Raw genomic sequence first — 25,198 nt, forward strand, 5'->3', positions numbered from 1 at the left:
GTGTGTGTGTGTGTGTGTGTGTGTGTGTGTGTGTGTGTGATTAATCCCAACTAAAGGTGTCCATCAAGCTCAGGTTCTCTTGAAGGCCATATTTGGCCCCGACCACATAACAATCTAAGGTCATGAAATAAAAAAATAAGTTTATTCAGTATTTCAAGGTTCTATATGTAAATGTAAAAATGTAATGCAATAGGCTATATTGTTGTATAAAAGTACAAAAAAATGTAATTTGATAATTACAGAGTAAAATATTTCATATCTATGCTTAATCTATGCTGTACATGCTTATATAAAGGAAAACATGTTTTTCTATCATACTTCACAATGGCTTTTCTACACAAAAGTATGACTTCAGGCTCCAAACTAGATTTACTTTTTTGCTCAGGGTTATGTTCTTGTTCAGTACAGCAAGACAGAAACACTGTACGCAAGGGAAACTTTACAGAAAGCACAGCCTGTGAGAACAGGCTGCGCAGTATGTATGTTTACATAAAGATGAGTCTGGTTCAAGTCTCTGTCTCTTAGTTTGCTGCCAGCTTGCTCAGGTTTTGTGTGCTGTACATCTGTCTCACAGACAGACATCTGTCAGATAGCAATAGAGTTGGAAGTGTCTGCAGATTCAGACCACGTGGAGCTTCTCCTACTGCTTGCAGCAGATTTGAAGCTGGCACCCATCTTCAGCCTGCAGCCCAGATACCTCAGGATGTCCAGAAGCTGACGCCGGAACTTCACACCCACAAAGGCGTAGAGGACTGGATTGAGGCTGCAGTGGAGGTAGCCCAGGGAGGAGGTGACTGTTAAGGCCTTTTCCAGATGTGTTTTCATCCCACAGCCCTCACGGGTGCTGTTGGACTGAATTGTGTCCACCATGAGTGTGATGTTGTATGGCGTCCAGCAGAGAAAGAAGACTGCCACTAGGGCCAGGATGACCCTGATGGCTCTCTGCTTCTGCCGGCCCTGGGAGCCACGCATTAGGCGCAGCAGGATGCAGGAATAGCAGAAGAGCATGACAACTGAAGGTAGCAGGAAGCCCACCAAGTGGTAGAGCAGGCGTGATGCCAGCCGCCACTTAGATGCCGACTGAGAGAAAAGCAGGTAGTTATGCACACACTCTGTTTTGCTCCGTCTGTCATCTGCCGCAGCCTCAAGGAAGACCCAGTCGGGAAGGGTGAGGAGCAGGGAGAAGAGCCACACTGACAGGCAGCTGGCGTGGACTAGCCAGGGCTTCCTACGGGAGTACATCTGGGTAGCGTGGATAATGGACATGTAGCGGTCCAGACTGATGCATGCCAGCAGGAAGATCCCACAGTAGAAGTTGATCTGGGATCACAAAGAAATGAGCAGTGTCAAAGAGAGGTAATGTATAACCACTGTGTTGCGCAAAGGACAGAGCTGCAGTGTGACCGCAAAGCCCACAGGGAAGGCAAAAGTCTGATCAGTGAGAAAGAAGCAGGGGGAGCTATAAAATAAAGGATATATTATCAAAAATGTAAAAGGCCAATATTTTGCTTGATTACACAAATAATGTGTTTGCAAGTTATAAGTTTTACTATTTTCACGACATTTTTCTGCTTCTGTGTTTTTTTTGTTTGTTTGTTTGTTTTTTGTTTTTTTTAATCTTTCTCTCTCAAATTTGTGTTTTTGCTTGATCCTGAGGTAGTTTTGTTTGATCTTTGGGCACAAATCTGATTCCATACTGCAGTCCCTACCCTTACCGTGAACATGGCTCCAGTGATCTTGCAAAGTGGGGTCCCAAAGCTCCATCCCTCCTCCTGGGCAGCTTCCACAGCCCAGAATGGCAACGTCAACAGCAACAGGCTGTCTGCCACAGCCAGGTGGAGGATGAAGTTGTCTGTCACGCTCCAGACTCGCTTTCTCTGAGCCAGTACCCCCAGTACCAGCCCATTCCCCAGAAGGCCCACAACCAGTGCCACGGAGTAGAGAACTGGGATGAACACTGCCTCAAAACGCATGCTGTCGTCATGGTCACATACATCACCCAAACCATTGTGGCAACAGTCGGTGTTATAGAGCACATTATCCTGCACATAATACAAAAAGAGGGAAAAATACAAAGTTCATATTGATTTTCTTGGAGTGTTTCTACTGTGTAATTTGTTTCAGCCACAAGGTGGCACTGTGCACCATGGCACAGTGTGGGATAGTGTTGTTAAGAGACACACAAAACTTGAACTGGCATTTAACATGAATGCATTCACGAGGTTAAGAAATTCTTAGAACTGTACTCATGGTCACATACATCACCCAAACCATCGAGGCAGCATTCGGGGTCATAGTTGGTCTCATTATAACCCTCAAATAAGTCATCAAGGAAGCCCCCCATGGTGGTCATCAGAGTATCCTGCACATAATTCAACAAGAGGAAAAAATACAAAGTTCATATTGATTTTTGAGATATTGTGTTTCTCCTGTATAATTTGTTCCAGCCACAAGGTGGCACTGTGCACTATGGCACTGTGTGGGATAGTGTTGACGGGAAACACATGAAACTTGAGCTGGCATTTAACAAGAATACAGACATGAGGTTAAGAAATTATTAGAACTGACCCAAATGTGATTAACCATTGTGTGATTCTAACATTGCAAAACTACTAATATATATTTTTAAAGCAAAACAAATTATTTGCCTGTATAAAATCTGACAGGCTGCTGGCAGACACGAGAGACAACACTCCTAATGTATATCAGCAAGTGGCTGTAAAAACAAACCATTTACAAAACACACACACACACACACACACACACACACTCATATCAAGATTTGTCAGTGAGCCAGGCAGGCTCTAGTTCTCGTCACCTTAACAGCGCATCTTTCAGTTTGAAAATATCTGCAAAAAAAAGCTGTTTGTGCCTGATGGTGCAAAGGATGGATGTGTGATTGTTGAAATGGCATATGAAACATTGTAGTTTTACTCCTAAGTATGCTGCACTTAAATATAAAATGATTCCACTCAGTACAATTAACTATTCAAGTAATATGACTGGATGATAAAATACATGAAATGTAGGTGGATTGTGACAACAGGTCACTGATCTGTGTTGCTCCTTGAATGCTGCCTGGCATAGTTCAAACAAGACGCAGCCACATCATAGTAAAATACAGCACACACTGTGGTCTTTCGGGCATTGCACCTCTGAGCTAAATGCATGCTTTTAGTAAGTGAGGATAAAAAAAAGGTGCCTGTCACCAAAGAAAAAACAAAAGTTGCATCACTTTTTCATTCAACTTGTCTGTCAGCAGTGCCAGTCAGTATTAAAAAAATAATCAAAATATGGATACACAAAAAGGGCCAAATCAATTGAAATATTGTCTGAAATTATTTAATTCAATTTTGAATAATTTTAGTAATACATACTACATACATACACATCTGCTTCATCAAATTTTAATAACTCACCCAATCTGAAGATGGCACTGGCGCTGTTCCTCTCAATTAGCAGATTGTACAGGCTATGCAGGGCTGTAACATATGACCCAGTGCAGTCACTGCTAAAGGGTTTATAGACTAGAGGAACCCTCAGAAACAGGAAATATACAAAGTCATTCATAAAAGGGCCACAAAGACAGTTTCAACACTAAGCAGTGCCAGGCAAAGAGCTTTTTTATAATCAGTGAAATTGCATGAATAACATAATTACAGTTGTTTTGTTAAGCTGTGGTGGGATTTAAAACCCCACTCAAATTTCAAACCAGTTTGAAATTTGAACTTTGGTGTTCACAAAGTGTTGTTGGATTATTTATTAATTTGGGACATTTTGAAAGAAATTTAAGACATCACAGTACATCTAAAAGGCTCTTATTTTTTATTCTTATTTTTAATTTAAACAAATTGGATATCCTGTATGTTTTTTTGTCTTCAAATATGCAAATTTAGGGACTTTACACTTAAGTATAGATAAGATCTAGCGTAATATATGTGTGATCTAAGTTGAGTGGGTGACTGCACTTTCTTAGGAAACTGTTCATGTGCGGTACTTGATTTGAATTCCTGGAAACTAATTGACTTAAACATCTTTATTCTCTTTGTTGCATTGTTGATTTTTGGTCCATTATCAAATACATTAATGTAAGAAAGGGTCTTCACATAGATAATTCCTGTTTTTTCTCTGTCCATTCACATCCATGCTGATATATATATATATATATATATATATATATTTTTTTTTTTTTTTTTTTTTTTTTTTTTACTCGACGATGGTTTAATAATTTTATATTAGTTTTTACTTATTTTTTGGGGCCCCTGTCAGGCAAGGGCCCTTGGAATTTTCCTAACTTTTCTCAAGTGTTCTCAAAACATTCAGAAGACAACAGCCTATTAGCAGTAACAGGTAGAGACAGGGCCTGTGAGTCTAAGTAGAGAATTATCCATAAAGTTAGAATGAATATTAAAATAAATCTTCATCTCAGAAGCCAACCAATATCTCACATTTTAATCCGATTTATTAAATGAATTATTTCTTGGGTCCTGAATTTCTGTTATGTACAGTTTAATAAGTCAGATCCATATTCTTTAGCACATATGCAAGTTTATATGTGCTGAATACCCTTACACGATGCATGCCTGGCCTGCATAATGCTTTGGACAGATTTTTTAATGTAATGTTTAAAAGAAATGTTGAATTGATTATTTGGCCTAAAGGTCTGATTATTTGGCCAAAAGGTCTGAATTCAGACCTTTAATTCTACATTTTTTTAAACGTCTCCCAACAAGAAAATTATGCACCAGACAGCATAAGCTACTCCTGAAGGACAAAAGGTGTTTGTCTTTTTTACAGCTTGGCTTTTTGCATCAACACTATAGTCTATGATCAACACGGAAAAAACGTGCAAGAGAAGTGAAACATACACAATTGACTATGTGCCACAAAGAACAAGTGAACCCAGGTGCAGACACAGGAGGCAAGGAGAAGGTTAACAAAAGTTTTTATGTAAAACATGAGAAGGGCTGGAGGAAAGGCATCCAGGCTGAGGGCTGAAGGTGTGGGTGGTGAAGCTGGGGACCTGGGTGCCAAAGCTGAGCAAATTGAGAAGTGCAGGAGTCCAAGGTTGAGGGCAAGAGAGCCGGGGAGGTCCAAGGTGCAGGCAGGCAGGTATGGTGGGCTAATTTGGGACAGAGGAAAGAGTTACTATGCTGAACAGGGAAAATGAAGTGAAACAGGCAGAGAGGCCAGAAGCGTGCAAAAACCAACTGGGACAAACTGAGACAACAGAGGCAATGATCCAACAAAGATTTGGAACAGGGCCATGGTATTTGAAGTGTGTGATGATGAGCTAATGAGGAATAACCAAGAAAGACCTAGGCTGAGGGAAAAATGTGCTGGGAGAGTGAGTGAGTTCTGTCTCTCTCTCTCCCGCTCCCCCTTCCCCGTCAGGTAGACAGAGAGGGGGAGGGGGAGAGAGAGTGTGAGAGGAAACACTGCCATTACCAAGAAATCAGTCATACCAAAACTTGATTAGTGAAAACAAAACAAAAACACACTCACTCCGTGCACAAGGGGGTCACTCATAGGAGAACATTTGTGATACTATGTTTGTACAAATAGATCAGTCTTACCTCAAAAATCATTTATGTCAACTTTTGAAGTGGTAACACTTTACAATAAGACTACAACAATTAACATTAGTTAATGCCGTAATAAACATTAAGTAACAGGTAATTAACATTAAGTATCAGTTAACTAACCATTAACTAATGTGTCTAAGAATCATTTACTAATGCTGTTCATGCTAAGGTATTGATTTATATGTTATTTAAGGGTTATTGTAGATATTATTAACATTAGTAAATGCCATAATAATCATTAACTAACAGTTAATTAACCATTACGGCATTAACTAACATTAACTAACGTTAATTGTTGTACTGTTATTGTAAAGTGTTACCTTTGAAGTTAAAAAGATTACTTTTCAATATTGAAAGTGTCTCCTCTGCTTCTCTCAGTTATGTGGAGTCTGCCTGCATCTGTTCAACATGACCCTGCACCTTGAGCGAGTGCCTGTGCTATGGAAAACATCCTGCCTGGCTCCAGTACTGAAAAGGGGACACTGTCATTTTGCTCATCAGCAATGACACACTGCAACCACCCACCTCTCCTGTGACCTCCATAACACTTTCTCATCCACTATTGCCCCCCTTTGCAGCCAAACCTTATGCTCACTGGGACCTGCCTCCTGCTGCATCAGCATGATGTCCTCTGGGGTTACCATGGGCTCTACTGTCACCACAGGTGCCAAAATGGCCATCTGACAGTTGGATGCCGCTCTTGCTGCCTCATCTGGTGCATTGTTCCCCCTAATGACATCATCATTTTCTGTGCAAAGTGTCTGACATTTGATGATTGCCAACTTTGTTTGTAGCATCATTGCTGATATTAGATCCCTTATCTGTTTCCCATGCTGTATTGGGCTCCCGTCAGTCTTTTTGAACCCTCTCTGCTTCCACAATGCTCCAAACAGGTGACATACACCATGAACATAGGCGGAGTCAGTGTACACATTTGCATCCTTACCTCTGGCCAGTTTGCATGCTTCTGTTAGTGCTTTTAGCTCAGCTGGATGTGCTGAACATGGCTGGTCACATCTCGCTGCTTTTACTGTCACAAAATCACCAGCTTCCTGTCTTACCACAGCAAATCCAGCATGGATGCCCAGATGGTCTCTGAAACAAGACCCGTCCACAAAATATACCAAATCTGCATAAACTAGGAGGGGGGGACTCCAAATCTGGCCTCAGTTTGGTGTATTTAATTGTCTCTGCAATACAATAATCAGGTTCCCCTTCAAAATCTAATGTCCCTTTTCCACTAGTACCTACTCGGCTCGACTCTACTCGCCTCAACACAGTTTAGGTGGTTTTCCATTACAATTGAGTACCAGCTCACCGTGGGTGGAGTCGTCATAGCAAGGCGGCGCACTGTCCAGCTCCCTCTGGACTCTTTTGGTCGCCACCAAGCACAGAAAAGTCTCCACCTCTTCATTTGACCACTGTACCGGTTTGCTTGTCATTTTCCGACTTTGCCAACTTCAGCGGTGATCAATGCTCACGATCGCTGTTGCTGTTTTTTTTTTTTTTTTTTTTAATGCCGGGTTTGGTTTTCGTGCAGGAGTCACTCTCATGTGTCATCTCTCCCCGTCCAATCAGTGGCCTGCACGGCGTTTACATCACATTTCGGCTCGACTCAGCTCGACTCAGCTCGCTTGGAACCCCCGGCTGAGTAGGTCCCAAAATAGTATCTGCTACCAGGTACTACCACCTAATGGAAAAGCTCTCAAACCGAGTAGAGTCAAGCCGAGTCGAGCTGAGTAGGTACTAGTGGAAAAGGGCCATAAGGGCACAGCATTGGCTGTTATGGTTGTGGTACACCTCTTTATGGTCACATCAGGATATGTCAGCAGGTGAGTGTAGGGGAAAGTGGGGTAAGTAGTGCCAATTTTTACTGAAAGTGCCTTTAAAGCGAGGGGATTACAGTAATGCCTCCAACTAAAATATGCACATATAGTTTAGGATGTTGTGCATCCCTCGGAACAATCATTTTGGATCTTATATAAACTGTTTGAGAAATATAGCTTTTGAAAAAAAAGTGGTTCTGTGGCACAACTTGCCCCCGGTGCGGGGTAAATTGTGCCATTAGAGAGAATACACTGGGGTAAATTGTGCCATTGATAATTGAAGTAAAACAGATCATTTTAATCTCACAAATGATAATGCTATATAAAAGCAAAACAAATTCAATGCAAAATTATTTATTTAACATTTATTTATTATTTTAACAAGAACACAGGCCACTTTTCTATAATGAGGTCTAGCGCCACATGAACACATACCCAGAACAAAATAAAACTTCCAAAATGAGCACCTGCAAATAATCTTCATCTGAATCTGAATAGTTTTAGTGATCAAAGGTAAGAAGACAATGTACAATAACAATAAAATACAATAAAGTAATATATAGTATATAATCACAAGTTGTGCCACTGGCACAAATTACCCCAAGCCATTTGGCACAAATTACCCCAAGCCCACCATTTTGAAAAAAATGCCTCCCCCAGCTGTTTTGAGCTAACATCATGCTAACTGTATAGACTCATGGTGTAGCTTACTAAAGTACTAAAACCTGTGTGAACTGTTTTCAAAGTTTTCTATAATTGTTCAAACACAGCAATCAAAAAACCTTGATCATAGAAATGTTACTTTGGAGGGCAAAAAAATGTTTTTTGAACTGAAATGTGCTTACCTCTCAAGCCATGTGTCTCCCTTCTTTGCAGGATGAGTGAAATGGATGCCTCTTCAAAAATATGTGGTCACATGACCAACTTCTTCAATGGTTTTCTAGATAACAGGGGTGGCACTACTTGCCCCTTGGCTGGTTTATCAACTCATTAATCTTATGATGAGTGAAAATGGTAACAGGATACCCCATGGTAACTGTGGAAGCCTTCTCATACACAACATGCACTGCAACAAAGTTGGAATGAGCAAAGGGAGGGGGAGCAACCCTCCACAACTATTCAAACATGAGCTCCTTCTTACATTTCAATGCGATCACATAGCAGGCGGGGTAGGAGTAGCAAAGGCTCCTCCACCTTAGATGCCCTCACTCTGCTTCCTTTAGGCGGTCAGTACTGTTCCGACCGCTGACAGGGACACACACTTCACTCCCAGCTCCCAATTTTCAAGTGCATCACCACTAGAAACTCACTATCTACTGACATGGACCGCCTTGACCTCAATCTCAGCACAGCTGCGCTTTCACACCAATGTCCAGGCCCAGTTTAGATTATTTTACAGTCTGGTGTGCCCCCATTCAGTCTTAGCACTATAGTAAACTTAAGCCTCTGAGTATTCAGGTCTTAATACTTAGAGGCCACTCACACTGGCAAGTTTGATCCGCGCCCAAGCACGATTGCCCTTAAAATCCGGATTCTTTGACCAGTGTGATCGCTCCGTATCGTGCTTGAATACAGTACACTTCCCCCGCTCTGGCACGGTTGGAAGGGGTGTGCTTCAGCGCGGTACGGGCGCGTACATGAGCACATGCACGGTCACGCACGCAGTGCGCGGACGTAAATCATGCAACTTTCCTCCTGCCTCTGCAAAATTGTTTAATGTGGGCAGCGCGATTACCGGCGAATGGCCGCGTTGCGCAATCAATAATCAACCATGTTGTCTGTGTCATTGTCCGTTGTGCTGCTGCAACCGCGTATAAACAAAAGTCGGTTTATAATGAAAGTACAGCAGTCTGTGTGCGGAGATCCGGCAAACCTGGTGCTGGCCGCGGCACCGCGTCGGCACCGGCCGGCACTGGCCGCGGCACCGCGCGGTGTGCGGCCACCCGGTCACCCGGTCTGCCGGATCTGACAGGTGCCGCTCCGGCTGTTAGTTGGACCTTTCTGAAGAAGGAGGAAGTTACCTCCGAAACTGTCAAGGTAAATAAACACCCCATGTCTGATTAAAAGGACCAAAAACGTTTTCTAGTTAAAAGGAAGACATGATGTATTTGAACTACATTGATTTATAATGATGTCGGGCCATGCCTGTTGTTGTCGTATTTCAACGTGATGACGCGCACACCGGGGGCAATCGTGCTTGGGCGCGTTTGGGAAAAAGGCAATGTGAGTGCAGGCCAGCCGGGGACTGGAGAGGGGGGGATTTTGGCTTTAGCACGATACGGACTCAAACTTGCCAATGTGAGTGGGCCCCGAGGCCACTCACACTGGCAAGTTTGATCCGCGCCCAAGCACGATTGCCCTTAAAATCCGGATTCTTTGACCAGTGTGATCGCTCCGTATCGTGCTTGAATACAGTACACTTCCCCCGCTCTGGCACGGTTGGAAGGGGTGTGCTTCTGCACGGTACGGGCGCGTACATGAGCACATGCACGGTCACGCACGCAGTGCGCGGACGTAAATCATGCAACTTTCCTCCTGCCTCTGCAAAACTGTTTAATGTGCACAGCGCGATTACCGGCGAATGGCCGCGTTGCGCAATCAATAATCAACCATGTTGTGCTGCTGCAACCGCGTATAAACAAAAGTCGGTTTATAATGAAAGTACAGCAGTCTGTGTGCGGAGATCCGGCAGACCTGGTGCTAGCCGGCACCGCGTCGGCACCGGCCGGCACTGGCCGCGGCACCGCGCGGTGTGCGGCCACCCGGTCACCCGGTCTGCCGGATCTGCCAGGTGCCGCTCCGGCTGTCAGTTGGACGCTTTCTGAAGAAGGAGGAAGTTACCTCCGAAACTGTCAAGGTAAATAAACATCCCATGTCTGATTAAAAGGACCAAAAACGTTTTTTAGTTAAAAGGAAGACATGATGTATTTGAACTACATTTATTTATAATGACGTCGGGCCATGCCTGTTGTTGTCCTATTTCAACGTGATGACGTGCACACCAGGGGCAATCGTGCTTGGGCGCGTTTGGGAAAAAGGTAATGTGAGTGCAGGCCAGCCGGGGACTGGGGAGGGGGGGATTTTGGCTTTAGCACGATACGGACTCAAACTTGCCAATGTGAGTGTGTTAGACAATATTAAGGTTAGACACTGTTAGGGTTAGGCACTTAAACACTGCCGTACAACCTCCCCACTTAATGCAGGGCTGGTGGAACAGAATACAGGACCTCTCACAAATTCCTCATCTACCAGGCTGGTCTCTCATACACAAACCAGGACACTCACACACAAACATGGGGAGGAAATGGTTCACACATACAAACACACAGGGGAAAAGGGGTCGCGCACACACAGCCGCGCCCTGTGCACACTCACACATGCTCAAACTTCAGCTCAACAGACACCAAACACAGACATTTTACACCCCTCACAAACTTTGAGGACTACAACATAAACAAAGATCCAGGATTTTAGGCTGGCCCTTCCTCAAAGCCTGTCAGCAGCTCCCCTGAAAAAACTTCGTGCACATGCAGCCACTTCAGTTTCTGAATTTTTAAACTCTGACATCAGCCCAACAACACTTAATGCACAATACACCATACACAGGCTGCTCATTTTCTCAAATTCTTAGTTTCACAATACATAATGCACAGGCTGCTTATTTCCTCAAATTCTTAGTTTCACTATGCACAATGCATAGGCTGCTTATTTTCTCAAATTCTCTGTTTGTCATCAGCACAAACACTGGTTTCCAGGGTTACACAGGACAATTGTCAGCCTCGGCCGGTCACTCCAGCTGCTGTGACTGCCAACTATAATTCAAGTCCTCATTATGTAGTTTCCCAGTTTTTTTTTTTTTTTTTACGTAATTTTTACACATAATATTAGAGCAGCTGACAATGTGCATGCAGATTTAAAGACTCACTCATATGCAGGCCCCGTCCCCGCATGTGAGTGAGAACCACGCAGTACCAGTAGGATTCAAAAAGGCCTACCTCTGATCTGGGCGCCCACGGGTGATGATCACTCCCATGAAGAGACATGGCACAGCCCACTCATATCACACCACTTTGTCGGGGGAGAAATCAGAGTCAGACGCCGGTTACAGCCTTACGGGACTTTTAATAAAGACACACAACATACATGGAGACCGCAGCAAAAAGTCCTCGGTTATTATTACATGTGTCAGTTTATGTAGTGCCAATCTCTCCACCCTGCGTCACCAGGCGCACATCAACCCTCCCAAATCATCCAACAAAACAGGATGTCAGTGCATACCCATGCTGTCATGAAGATCCCATCTAGGATTGTGTGTGTGTGTGTACATGTGGGTGTGTGTGTGTGTTCAAATCATTCCTGTCATTAGGGTCCTGTGCGCCTGCACTTGTTTCCTGTTTTTCAGCACACTTATCAGGCCTTGAACAATACCTTTCTAACACAATGATATTAATCCAAGGGTGCCCATATCTATCATATTATGCAACATTTTTCCTCAACACACCATGGTCCTTTCCAACAACAGGCCAAGTGAACCTAACCTCTCACTTTATAGAGTCTTGTGCAGACTTCTGCAGACTCACCTTAGACCACTGGTGAGTTTGTTACTATACCTCCTTCAGCTTGGTTAGCAACATGTTGGTGAAGATGACACAATAACCTACCTGCCACAAATGCCCTACTCCCACCTGGGCAAGGCACTGTCTGGATTATATTATTCAGTTCCTCCAGTTCCTTCAACACTGTCCAACCAGCACTATTGAAAGGAGAGCTGGAGGTCATGCAGGTAGATGCCCACATGATCTCATGGATCAATGACTCCCCAATGGGCAGAAAACAGTTTGTGAGGCTACAAAGCTGTGTCTCAGCACATTTTGTGAGCAACACAGGACCCAAGGACCCTATAAGCATCTCGGGACTGATCGCAAACTGGAGTGACCCACCAACACTGGACTAGAGCCAGTTCTACTTTCTGATAAAGCTAAGGTCCTTCATTGTGGGCAGTAAGATGCTTTTCATGTTTTATCTCTCAGTCATAGCGAGTACAATCTTCTGTGCTGTGGTGTGCTGCAGCACCAAAGCAAAGGATGCCAACAGTCTCAATAAACTCGTAAAAAAGGATGGGACTGTCATTGTTGGCAATTATGGACAATGCCTCCCACCCATCTCACAATATGAAAGCCAGCTTAAAGAGCACTTTTAGCTATAGACTGATCCCACTCTGATGTGCCAAAGAGCACTACAGGAGATCACAACTGCCAGCTGCTATCAGATTGTGTAACTCCTCCACTATAGCAGACTAGCATCTATCTATCTATCTATCTATCTATCTATCTATCTATCTATCTATCTATCTATCTATCTATCTCTACTGCTTCCTTCTTTTAGTGCACAGATGCACTGACACAGTGTGTGGTGACACACATCACACAAACGCAACCTCACATCCAGGAAATAACATGTCTGCCAGATTGTCGTGTTTCAGACATAGTCTCACCTTCAGACACAGTGGAGTGACATTTTAATACTGAAATCATCAGCATCAGTAATACTTTCCCTCACCTCTACTGCCTATCCATTTTCTACATCTATCTATCTATCTATCTATCTATCTATCTATCTATCTATCTATCTATCTATCTATCTATCTATCTATCTATTTATCTATCTATCTGTCTATCTATCTATCTATCTATCTATCTATCTATCTATCTAAATCTACTAAATCTCAAAAGGTTTGTCACAGTTCTTTGTTCCTCTGCACTGCTTTCTCACTTTCTTTCCTTGCCTGACAGCCTCACAAACACATCAGACAGGCACACACACGCACATACATGCAAACCCGACACCTGTCTCAGTATCTATAAGTACTTATCCACGGTGCAAAAAGTTCATACGTGTTCCTGTTTTTTTCACACCTTTTTTTTCTTCTTTTTCTTCCGCTGTGCAGTGTAGATGCAGTGTCTGTGGTGAGAGGCTGATGGGACTGTTGACATCTGGCCAAGAAACTTTGCTTGCCAAACCAGTTAATCTGAAAAGACCCACCACCCACAAGCGGAGACAAACAAACAAAACAAAAACAGGAGCGATGACCTTTGTTGTTGTTGTTATTGCTATTGTTGCTGTTTTAACATAAAAATGTCATGCATACCTGGATTATGGTGTTTTGGAAAAGTAAAAGATTACTTCAGCAGTATATGTAAGCGCAAAAACAGTGTTGGTTCAGTCAAATGGCCTTACTGGTTTCATATCTCTTGAGAAAGTGAATCACTGTTTATGTGCATATACTCGCATATGATGTCAAAGTGTGAGCTGGATTAAAAAAAAAAAAAAAAAAAAAAAAAAAAAAGAAGTAGAAGAAGAAGAAGAAGAAGATAAAAAAGAAGAAAGTACTTTACAGTCATCTGTGGTCTTTTATCTTATGGGAAGTGTATTTTCATGGTTTTGATATCCACAACAACTCCTTCTCCTCAACTCATTCTGAAAGCATGTTCTAAGAAATTTATTTCCTTTTTTTGTGCTGTTTCCTTTCAGAATAAACTAAATTAGAAAGCGAGTTTGTGGCCGGGAAGTTCTGTCTAACCATATTGGGTTTGAATAATGAGATAAGAAAATCTGGAAATCTATTCGAAACAAAAAATTGGATTCATATCAAATGATGAAAAATTGCAGATTTTTTGTTTTTGTATTTGTTGTTTTGTGTTTCCACAGGGCAACAGCATTGTGTAACAGGCATGCACAACACTATATCTCTATAGCAACTAATGTGATTGATTGATTGTGTGTTAGATTGTCAGTATGTTACTATGTTACGATCCTTAGATTTGTATTTTGATTTATGAGCGTGACTCTGATACCATGGAGATGGAAACAAGGCAGTACAGGAACTGAAAGAACTAAAACATAGAAAGAGAGTTTTTTTTTTTTTTTTTTGTAATCTTGCATTGCTGTGCCTCACCATGTGTCTAAGTTTGAACATCTCCTTCCTCAGTGGTGCATTTCCTCCACAGCTGCTTGAAATTCTGGAAATGTTGGTTATAAAAGACAATAAGTAATTTTGAGCGCAGATTATTCCTAATTTATTGATAGATCTTAACAAATAGGTCAACCACTGATGCGCGCTGACATTTTTCCCTTTTGGTGTACAACTGTTGCAATATCTGCAAAAATGTGCCTCTTTCTTTATGATAAGCTGAAGGGGGAGGGTTTGCATCAAGTAGCTGACAACACCAGGAACTCCCCAAGCAAACATCTCTCTGCAAACCTCCACTGGACACAATTTCATTCAGCATGCAGGAGAGGATTTGATTCAGTCAGTGGGAGGAAGAAGTAATGGTTTCCACATGGGTAATCTCCTAACCACTAGGGCACATTTTAAGTTTAAACACATTATTTGAAAGCAGATCCATCATCAGTGCCAACTGAAGTTGAAATAGCTTTTAATTTTTATTATTATTACTATTACAGTCTCGAAGGCCTTCACAGCATGCACATTATAAAAACAATAAATAAATGTGAACAACACAGCCCAATCTTATATGCCCAATTTAGAACAAAGAATAACTCCCTAAAAAAACCTCACTGCGGAAAAAATGTAAAAAAATTACTCAAGCACACCAAATTTAAATGTTTCATTTTCTTTAAAAGATGACTGGAACCCTAATGGAACATTCAAGAAAAAAATTACCTGTCAAGGACATTTCTGTCAGGGCCCACAGCCACACTGTGGCTTCCTGTGTCATACTCTCTGCCTACGTTGACATTTTCATAACCATAACCAACTGACACGTTATCTTAGAGATGCATTCGATATTAACAAACACAAATATTACCAGAGGCTTATTCTGACCACATAACAATGCTAAATGCATAAGTGTTTATACATTTCACATTCAGATGTGAATGTTTAGTGAAAATTTGTTTGTAAAATTTGTTATTCCATTGCTTTAGTATAGTGTCTAGTATAGTGTATGGTGTCTAGTATTACTATGCACTGTAGCTGTGCTATTGCAACGTGCTATTGTATATACAGTGGATCATGGTGATTTGCATGGTAATAAATAAATATCCTCTAAACATCGTCTTGGCCAGAGTTTAGTAAGCCAAAGGTAAGGTTTGGTGTCACCCTGAAATTGTTGCAAGGCTCCCTCTGAAGGATGTTATCATGAACCCACCACCAACATGTCAAGTGTATTCTGTGTGCTGAAAGAAATCTTTACTTCCCATTCAGAGAGACTGCTGGAAATTCATCCCTGCAAAGTTCATAGCGCTCTTGACTACACATACAATGAGAAGAGAGGTGTGGGCTTTGTTGCTGTGCAGTGAACAGTGAAGCTGTTCCTGTTGTTAAGGGATGTCTTTTATTCCCCATTTTGTTTCAGAGTTACTGTGCAAGTGTTACATAATGATAACAGGACATTATGGTTATGAGGACACACCATCATGAATGCTCACCAATATTAAAGCCCTTGTGAGTCATAGCAACCTTGCCTGGCCAAAATGGGTCTGGTTTTGTCCCGGCCACTCTGAACTATCTGGTCTAACATCTTCTGCTCTGTGTGCTTCTCCTGAAAAAGAAGTACACATCAAACTCACACACCGTCAACACACGGTGTCTTTGTAGACACAGGATAGAATGATATTTTTACTTTTACAGTAAGTAGGTTAAAGTATTTCTCAGATGCTTGCCTCAGTTCTTGAATGATAGTTGAAGTCGTCAGAACAGTAAAATTTTGTTACTTGTGCACAACTTTGAGAGCATTTCTCATTCTTTGTTACCATGCGCACATGTTAAAGCACATTTAGGCAAATGACTAAGCACAGTTGTCTACAATTTGAACAGTTATTGGTTGTATATGTCTTTGAGATCAAAATAGAATATGTTTCTCCTCAGTTGAATAATTTTAATGAATTTTAATTTTAAATATGTTAGAATTCTTTCATTATGTAAGTCATCATCACGTAACAGAATAGTGCAGCTTACTGCCAAAATCTGCAGAGCTCACGTCCACAATTAGACAGCACGTCACACTACAGTGTAACAAACTGCTGCTATGGCACCATCTATTGGACAGGTGTATTATTATTATTATTATTATTATTATTATTATTATTATTATTTTAACACTCAGACTACATGTGCCATTGATTAAAGGTATTTTGAATAACGTGGTTCACCTGGTATACTAAGCCAAGAAGAACAGGGTACGTTTCAAAGGCCAGAGTTAACCAGTGGGGGAAAAATAAGTTCTGTACTGCAGCAGGTAGGCTTCAATATTTTATGCACCAAAATTCTTATTTTACAAGAGTTTAGCATCATAATGTGGAGCAGTTTGGCTCTCAGCACAACTCTTTACACCAAATCACCACACTGCTCAGCTTAACACAGCAGCAGCACAAAGGCTGGGTTCATACACTGCCAGAGGTGATGTTGGGATGTGAGACACTGACTGATGATGGCTGGGTGTTGAAATCAAGCAGATGTGCCGGTCTCCATGGCACAGTCATGGATTTGGAGTTTTACAGGCATGCCGAATATAAAACATCACTAGACAAAACAAAGCTTCTTCATAGAATTTATCTTTTGTTGGAATTTCAATGTGCTTTCGTGACAAAACTTATAAAACAGATTTTGCTTTGCTTTGACTGGTGGAGGCTGGAAAAAAATAATAGGAAAAGTAGATGCAGATTCAGTCACAAGGTAATTACCTCAGTTTTGGAATTCAAAAGAGACCAAAGCACACCATGTGGGTACAAATGTAAATGAGAAACATAACATGGAGGTGCAGGCTCTACTGCAGTGGACCAGCAACAAATCCAGGCTGTGGATTTTTTTGAGAAAGAGGAAAGGGCCACGGCCACCCCAGACTGTCATGAGCGAGACACTGAACAGTTAACTCACTTGTCCTTTGCTGATACTGAAAGTGGGAAATGGGATAAAAAAAAGGTTGTTTGTGAGTTTCATTAAGAAAACAGCCTGTAGTAAAACACTATTTGACTGAATCTGTGTGTTACAACTGATCTAGAAAAACTAGAAAGACAAATTCATTGTTTTCCTCCTCATCTGTCCCACAAGCAGCAGTGACAAAAGGAAACAGGGCAGGGCTTGGAGAGAAAAGGAAGAACAGAAATAAAACAGTTGAGAAAACTGAGGTATCTTCCTCCTGACTGGACTAATAAAAAGCAGTTCGAGCTTCTCACAATATTGAGTGCAGAACTGAGTTCAGTGCACTAAAGATGACAAGTTAGGTTGACACAGCGAGAGTTAAAAAGCTTCATGTTATGTTAATGCTAATTAATAAATTAATGCTAATGTTAATTCTGTTGGCTCCTTGGCTGCAGAGGCATTGTAATGTTGAAGGCTTATCAACATTTTGCTTCCAATGCAGCTCTATCTAACCCAGGCCTGATATGCTGCTACCAGAAAACTTTAGAGCCTTCATTTGCTGTTAAAAATTACAAAAAGAAAAGGGAAGCGCTCTGCCTCAAGTGATGAAAAAATATGTTAATGGTCTTTGCTCATGTCTTGAAAATGAGAATGAACTACAGTCAAGTGTAATGGCCGATGTGAAATGCAAATATTGGTATGAATTTCAATGAATTACAAAAAAAAAAAAAAAAAAAAAAAATTTATTTGTCAGTGAGTCTGTGGCAAATAAAGCATTATCAGATATTACACAACCATTTTGCCTCAGTGATTCATTTCAACTCAGTTTAAAATATATCAGCTGACATAAGTCCTTTCCTAAGCTGCAAGGGCAGATGCACAAACATATAAAGATCACAAATAACAGTTCGTGCAGACAGCCGCAAGAAAATGACAGCTTAAACAAACCTAGAAAAAAAAGGTGTTAAAAAAAAACACTAACTCTAACGAGTAGTGGTTGGTTTCACTTCAAGCTGTTTCCCGCTTTGTGAATCTGCTGATGGAGAGTGAGAAAGCTGGGCCTCTGGGGGAAAAGAGGAAAGGAGAATACAGAAATGAAAAATAGCATGACAGCATTGGCTACTTCTCTCCCCGCCAGGTGCACACTTCTTCCTCTCTTGGGAAATGTTTTTTTTTTTTTTTTTTAAATATAAATGTTTATATTTATATATATTATATTTATATATATTTTATATATGTTTATATAAATCATTGTGTCATTACTGATTTTAAGTCTTTAGTCTATTTACTCTTTATTTAGACACACAGAGAGAGCTGGTCACACAATGTAAATAAAATACACCAGTATCAGATGAGTGATTATTAAGAAAGAAAGACAAAAATAATAAAAATAAGGTATAATTTCTCCAAAAAGACCATTCTAAAAGTTTATCATCTGTAAACTTTTAGTATCATTATCCATTTTTAAAACATTAATGTCTGTATTAAATTCAGCTGAGCAAACATTATCGAGAATGCTTGCTTTGTGAATAGGGAATTAGCCAAATAAGATCATATGACTAACAAGAAGCTTTTGCATGCTTGTAGTAAGAGATAACCGCTAGCCACAGATCTGAATGGTGATTTCAAACAATCAAACAAAACAAGGGCGCAGTGGATTCAGGTTCACCACCACAACACACACACTTATCAACACCAGAAAATTGTGATATCTTGTTACAGTGATAAATCTTCTGTAATATCCTCTTTTATTTAATTTAATACAAAATGTACATGGACAGACCCATGCCTTACGCCAGATTATGTCTTTGATTCCCAAATTGAACTTTGCCACACATCATGAAAACGTCACGGCAGGGCGGAGGACAATAATTGCTGTTCGGCTCCAGCTCCACAAGGGGGAGCTGTAGCCTAACACAAACCCTGGTGAGGTCTGCTGAAACGCGGAAAAGGCTCGTCAGACACAAACACGCTACGATCTGTGTCTCTGAAAACGTCAGACTTGTTTTTGGCCGGTTTAACTTTGGTGTTTGTGACAAAAATATAGCAGACGCCTTGACATATCGACCATAATCAAGGTGAGTCACTTATTTAGTTTGAGTTTCAGCGGTCGAGGTCTCGTTTCCCGTTTTGTTCAAAGTGAAAGTAAAAACTCTGCACTTCTCGCAAGGGCCTTGAACGTGGAGCCATGGCTGAAAGTATGGACGAAGAAATGTACGATGCAACCTGTCCGCTTCAGGAAGACCTGACGTGCCCCGTGTGTAAGGGGATCTTTCAGGACCCGGTGCTGCTTCCCTGCACCCACAGCTTCTGTCGGCAGTGCCTGGAGAAAAGCCTGCAGCTGAACAGGACGTGTCCCGTGTGTAGGAAGCCGTGTGATGGATCCCAGCCCATCGCCAACCGAGCGCTCAGCGACGCCTGTGAGTCTTTCCTGAAGGAGAACCGGCGGCCGCAGTACCGGCCGGTCCCCGCCGACCACTGCAACCTGCACCACCGGGCTCTCCAGCTCTACTGTGTGAAGGACGAGGAGCCTGTGTGTGTGGACTGTGTGCCACAACACTGCTCACACCAGCTGCTGCCCATCGAGAGGGGAGTGCCCCTCTGCCAGGTAATGAGCCCCCATTTATGATCATTCATATCATATAATATAAAATGTTGTGCCACTCAGTTTGTCAGGCTGCCTCATGTCCCACTTCTAACACCGCAGGAGGAGCTGCTCGTCAAAGCCCAGATTTTGGAAAAAAAGGTGGACTTGTACAAGAAGATGAAGCAGAAATTCAGCAACACAGTGCAATACATTAAGGTAACATCACCAGTGTCTCTTATAGGCTAGTGTTGATATTCAGTATTTGTGATCTGTGATCTGAAGGAAGAACTTGGCAAGGTTGCCCCTAGACGAGCTACAAACCAGTTCCACATACCTACATATTGCCTCAGAGTACTTGAACCAAGTATGTCAGGTTCAAGTACTTTGATCAGCAAACAGCTGCCCTTCTGAAGTGCCTTTTGGCAAGGCACTGAAGGCAGAGCAGCAGCACAGCTGCTTTGTACCTGCCCCTTGACCTTTGAACTCTCTGGCAGGTGGCAAGTGAAAAGAGTCACTCAAATAACAAGTAATTTCTTGAGTCTTTTTTAAGAAAATTAACTATCAAACAAAGCAGTTCATACAAACATTACGATGGGCCTAAAACAATTAAATCAAGAGAAATTAGAATAGAATATGATGTCAAGATGTGTGTTTGCTCTGAAGGTTGAACATTAAACCCAGAAGTGTGTGGGAATATTCGCAGTAGCTTAACTGTGAGCTAACATGGGAAAACTTAAAAGCTGCTTTTGTGGAAGGATGCCGCTCCTATGGTTGTGAATGTTTCCTTTCCAGTGATCCTCAAAAGGAAATAGTCTGTGGAATGTGTTACAGTCTTACAGTACAAAGTGCGCGCACACACACACCAGATGGACTTTGCTCTTCAACTGGAGTACAGAATGCATTTGTGTTACAAAGTTTGCAACACGGCAGGTTGTAGCACGAGTTTCTGAGCATTATAGGTACCAGGAAAACTTTATGGCAGAACAGTTGTATTGGATTTTAATAGACTGTGCAGATGGTCCTGATAAAGTGGCCACAAGCAACAAAAAACTCACATACTGTGAAAAGAGACAATGCAAGATTATTCATATCTCTGTCATTCACATCTCATAGAGCGCTCACCTTTCCCCATCCCTCTCCTTTCTGTCCCCCCCGACGCAGGACCAGGCCGGGCAGGCAGAGAAACAGATCAAGGCAGAGTTCGAGAGGCTCCGCCAGGCGCTGATCACTGAGGAATGTCTCAGACTGAGGGCCCTGGCTGTTGAGGAGGAGCACAAGATTTCTGTCATGGAGAATTTGATAGCCGTGACAGCCCATGACATCACCTCTCTGACTGAGATGGTTGACTCTCTGAAGAAAGAGATGTCCAAAGAGGATGTAAACTTCTTGCGGGTAAGAGGAGGCGACTCGTCTCTGTTTGCAGATTTGGATGGCATCATCACTCATCAATCGTCATGTTTTTTGGCTTACCATATACTTGTGTTAAAGTCTTTTTGAATTTGACTAGACTTTTTTTAAATTGCACTGTAAAGTCGATTTTTCCCATTCTCGCAATAAACTAACCATGAACTGTTTTTTTATATTTCAGAATTTCCAGAATTTAAAAAGAACGTAAGTAGCACTGAAATGCAGTCACAGCCACCCTGCACTGTTGAACCTCATTCCAAAACCCCTGAGTGTTCAGCACATGTACAATTATGTTTTACTTTTGGCACAGTGTCCGAAGAAATTTCTACACACTGCACCTTACTTTGATGAGGGACTGTATAGACTAAAACATTAGCAAATAGAAGAATTGGTGTGCACTGCAAGAACAGTCTGGAGTTTCTTCTGTCTTTCTTCCCAAACATATTTCTAATCTAGACTTTTCACCAGCCAGAGCAGCCTCACATTCCAAGTGACATTTGATCACCATGCTCCTGCTGCATCTACCAATTTTAAGTTGTGCATTGAGTAAAGCCTGCCAATTCTCTGTGTCACTTTGTTGCCATAGAGCCCGCTGGACGTCAGATGACCCAGAGCTCCCTGCGGACTCCCTCCTCAACATGGGCAAGCATGTCGGCTCTTTGAGCTTCAACATCTGGAAGAGCATGCAGCAACATGTCAAACACAGTGAGTCAATTACACAGAGTGGGTGCTGTGGCAAAGCCTGTGTTAGCTAATAATATGTTTTCTGTTCATATCATTATAAAGTGATACCTAGTAGTACAGTGGTCCCTCGTTTATCGCGGGAGTTACGTTCTAAAAATAACCTGCAATAGGCGAAATCCGCAAAGTAGTCAGCTTTATTTTTTACAATTATTATAGATGTTTTAAGGCTGTAAAACCCCTGACTACACACTTAAACACTCCTCAGACAGGCGTTAACATTTTTTCACTTTTCTCTCTTGTTTAAACACTCTCAAAGCTCAAACCTTCGTAGAAAAATAAGTCCAGTATTATAGAATGAACACATTCTGTACTGTACAGGAGACACGGCACGGAGGAGATTGATTGACAGTGGTCTACAGTCCCTTAGCCAATCAGGACGCTGAACACAATGTGCGGGCTCTCCCTTAGCCAATCAGGACGCAGAACACAATGCGCTGTAAAAAAAAAAAACAAAAACAAAAACATGCAATATTGCACTTAAAAAAATCCGCGAAACTGCGAGGCCGCGAAAGGTGAACCGCGTTATAGCGAGGGACCACTGTAATACTTGCTTGCTTTGTGCTTGCTTTGTAATACTTTTTTTGTAATACGTTTGTTTTGTCTGTTAGTCAAACGAAGGGGGGACGCAATTCCTAGACATTGATTTGTCCTGTGGTGGCGCCCAATTTGCCACTATTTTTGACATGGTACAAACAAACAAAAAAAAAAAATAAATAAATAACTGGTTAATTTAAAATAGAATCAATAAAAACAATCATTTGTTGCAAGCCAAATGCTGTTTCAGAGGTTTCTTCACCCTCCCAAGAATTAAATGAAAGGGATAACTGTATTGCTTGGCATGAAAATGCTCTAATTTAATGGATATTGGCACAAAATACAGTATATGTGCATACAGGGTACTTCAGTTTAAAAATGCCTTCAAACATTGTGTATCAGTGGAACTCTGACTGATGAATAGTTCTTAATGACGCTTTATGTTTGTCCCCTGTCTCTGTCCCGGTTCAGACCCAGTGGTGCTGAACCCCAACACGGCCTCTCCGTGGCTGTCTTTGAATGCTGACCTGACCTCTATGAAAGAAAGCACAGAGCGGCAGATGCTCCCTGACAACCCGGAGCGGTTCGATCCCTGTGTCTTTGTCCTGGGCACCGAAGGGTTCACGACTGGCAAACACCGATGGGATATAATTGTCGGCGACAACCCCAAGTGGATGGTGGGAGTGTGCAAAGAGTCGGTGTCCCGAAAAAAGAAGTTCACCGTTTCCACAGACCGCGGCGTGTGGTCCATTGGGTTGAGCAAAGGAGTGTACAGCGCCATGACCCCAAAGCGCACGGCTCTGGCCGTGGAGCAGCGTCCAGAGAGGATCCGCGTCAAACTGAACATGGATAAGGGAGAGGTGTCATTTTGGGACGGTGAAACAGCGAAGCACCTGTGCACACTTACGAATAAGTTTAATGAGAGGATTTATCCACTGTTTGGCCCTGGACTCTCTAGTACACCGATGGTTCTGTGTCCAGCTAAGGTGGCTGTACACACCTCATAATGTCACAGCATAGTGCAGTGTGTTGGCTAATCTGTGGTGGAATGATATGGGATATATTAATCAGGCAATCACTCTAAACCGGCAGATTGTATTTAATGTCTTGTGAAGATACGTTTAACTGCTTTTGAAATTGTTTTTTTTTTTTTTCTTAAATGTATTCAATTTTTATGTTCTGATGTTAATTTCAACATAATTTTTGGCTCACTGATTCGCTCTGTCACCTCACAGCAAAAAGGCCCGGTGTACGAATCCCACCCTTCGTCCTCCATAGGTGGAGTTTGTTGTATGTTCTCCATGTGTCTGCTTGGCTTTCTTCTGGCTGCTGCAGTTTCCCTCCACAGTCCAAACACATGCCGGTCAGGCGAACTGATGACTCTAAATCGACAATAAGTGTGATTGTGTGTGAGCGTGTTTTTCTGTGTGTTAGCTCTGTGATGGACTAGCAATTTTTTCCAGGGTGTTTCTCTGCTTTCTGCACAGTGCATGCCAGGAGAGGCTGTCCAGCTTCGCACGACTCTGAAATGAATAAACAGGCATGGAAGGTGGATGGATGGATTTATATGTTTACTGCAGATTATGTTTGCACTTTGTATCGGTATGCTGTGTATCAAATATTCCGTCTCTTCCACACAATGGAAACTTAACTTTTCCTAAACCGTGGCCAGGAAGGAATGAAAACAGTAGCGATATATACAAAAAAAAGGTGAATCCTGTTCTAATGAGGTTACAGGTTGATCCTCCTGATTCACCTCACATACTGTGGCCATAGTGATCCATTGTACGGCCTTGTCACTTCATACAATGCACGAATAAGAAACAGTGTTTGAAGTGACAGTTTTTTTTTTTTTTTTCTACACTGCCTGCCCCCACTTTGGTAGATTTACCACACCAGGTTTGTTGTGGCATTCTCAGCCAAAGTAATTGCACTGAATTGTTAACTGATTACACACATGATCATCCGTAGTGCCTTGGAGGAAAAACATAGTGATCTGCTTGCTGGTATCACTCTTTCAGCCAGTATTTTGTAGTACACCTGCTGCACTGTATGTAATTACCACATACTTAACTTCAAAAATAGATCTGCATGTACATTTGTTCAATAAAGATAATTGTAAGTCAAATTTTTGTCATGTTTAAAAAAAAAAATAAAAATAGACCCACATGTCACCATTCTTCAGAAGCATAAAAGTAAATGCTTCAGTGGTGAATAGGTAAACATGCAGGATGATAGTTTATCTCCCTCATGTGACCAAAAACATCTGAGCTGTTGTATTGGAATGATTGATAAATACATCAGGAATTGTTTTGGTCATTTTATTAGGAATGAATTAACCAAATGGACTTTATTAGACTGCATACAGGATTGACATTGTGTAAATTTATTATATTACATCTTACTTGCAGCATGTATTCAAATCATATGTCTAGAGTCTAGACCTTAGATGATCTTTAAACTGTAGCTGCGTATAACAAATGTGAGAATCTCCTCGGTGCAGTTTCCATCCAGATGTTGGTCACGGTGTGTTTGTGTGTCGTGTCTCCTCTGGAGGGCAGTGGAGAGACGCGGTAGCCACAAGCTCTGGCTTTTGTGTTGGCAACGACCGCTAGCCAGCCACAAACACCAC

The 25,198-nt window shown here is 41.8% G+C and overlaps 2 protein-coding genes across 3 annotated transcripts; one reads left to right on the top strand and one right to left on the bottom strand.

Moving 5' to 3' along the window:
* Positions 1-120: 120 nt before the first annotated feature.
* cxcr3.1 (chemokine (C-X-C motif) receptor 3, tandem duplicate 1) lies at positions 121-11,535 on the bottom strand. Of its 2 annotated transcripts, none has more exons than XM_030073074.1 (4): positions 11,407-11,535; positions 2,261-2,362; positions 1,716-2,042; positions 121-1,320 (listed from the first exon to the last, which is right to left on the bottom strand). In XM_030073074.1, the coding sequence occupies exons 1-4, from the start codon at positions 11,452-11,454 to the stop codon at positions 586-588; spliced, it is 1,212 nt and encodes a 403-aa protein (XP_029928934.1). In that variant the 5' UTR covers positions 11,455-11,535; the 3' UTR covers positions 121-585. The 2 variants fall into 2 exon arrangements, with proteins under 2 accessions (XP_029928934.1, XP_029928935.1); XM_030073075.1 differs by lacking the exon at positions 11,407-11,535 and adding an exon at positions 3,420-3,693.
* A 7,663-nt stretch (positions 11,536-19,198) lies between these two features.
* trim35-28 (tripartite motif containing 35-28) lies at positions 19,199-24,118 on the top strand. The gene is made up of 7 exons (XM_030073052.1): positions 19,199-19,372; positions 19,465-19,902; positions 20,002-20,097; positions 21,043-21,273; positions 21,470-21,492; positions 21,875-21,993; positions 23,038-24,118. The coding sequence occupies exons 2-7, from the start codon at positions 19,483-19,485 to the stop codon at positions 23,571-23,573; spliced, it is 1,425 nt and encodes a 474-aa protein (XP_029928912.1). The 5' UTR covers positions 19,199-19,372; positions 19,465-19,482; the 3' UTR covers positions 23,574-24,118.
* Positions 24,119-25,198: the final 1,080 nt, after the last annotated feature.

This window comes from Myripristis murdjan, chromosome 16 (genome assembly GCF_902150065.1).
Source record: "Myripristis murdjan chromosome 16, fMyrMur1.1, whole genome shotgun sequence".
NCBI lineage: Eukaryota > Metazoa > Chordata > Actinopteri > Holocentriformes > Holocentridae > Myripristis > Myripristis murdjan.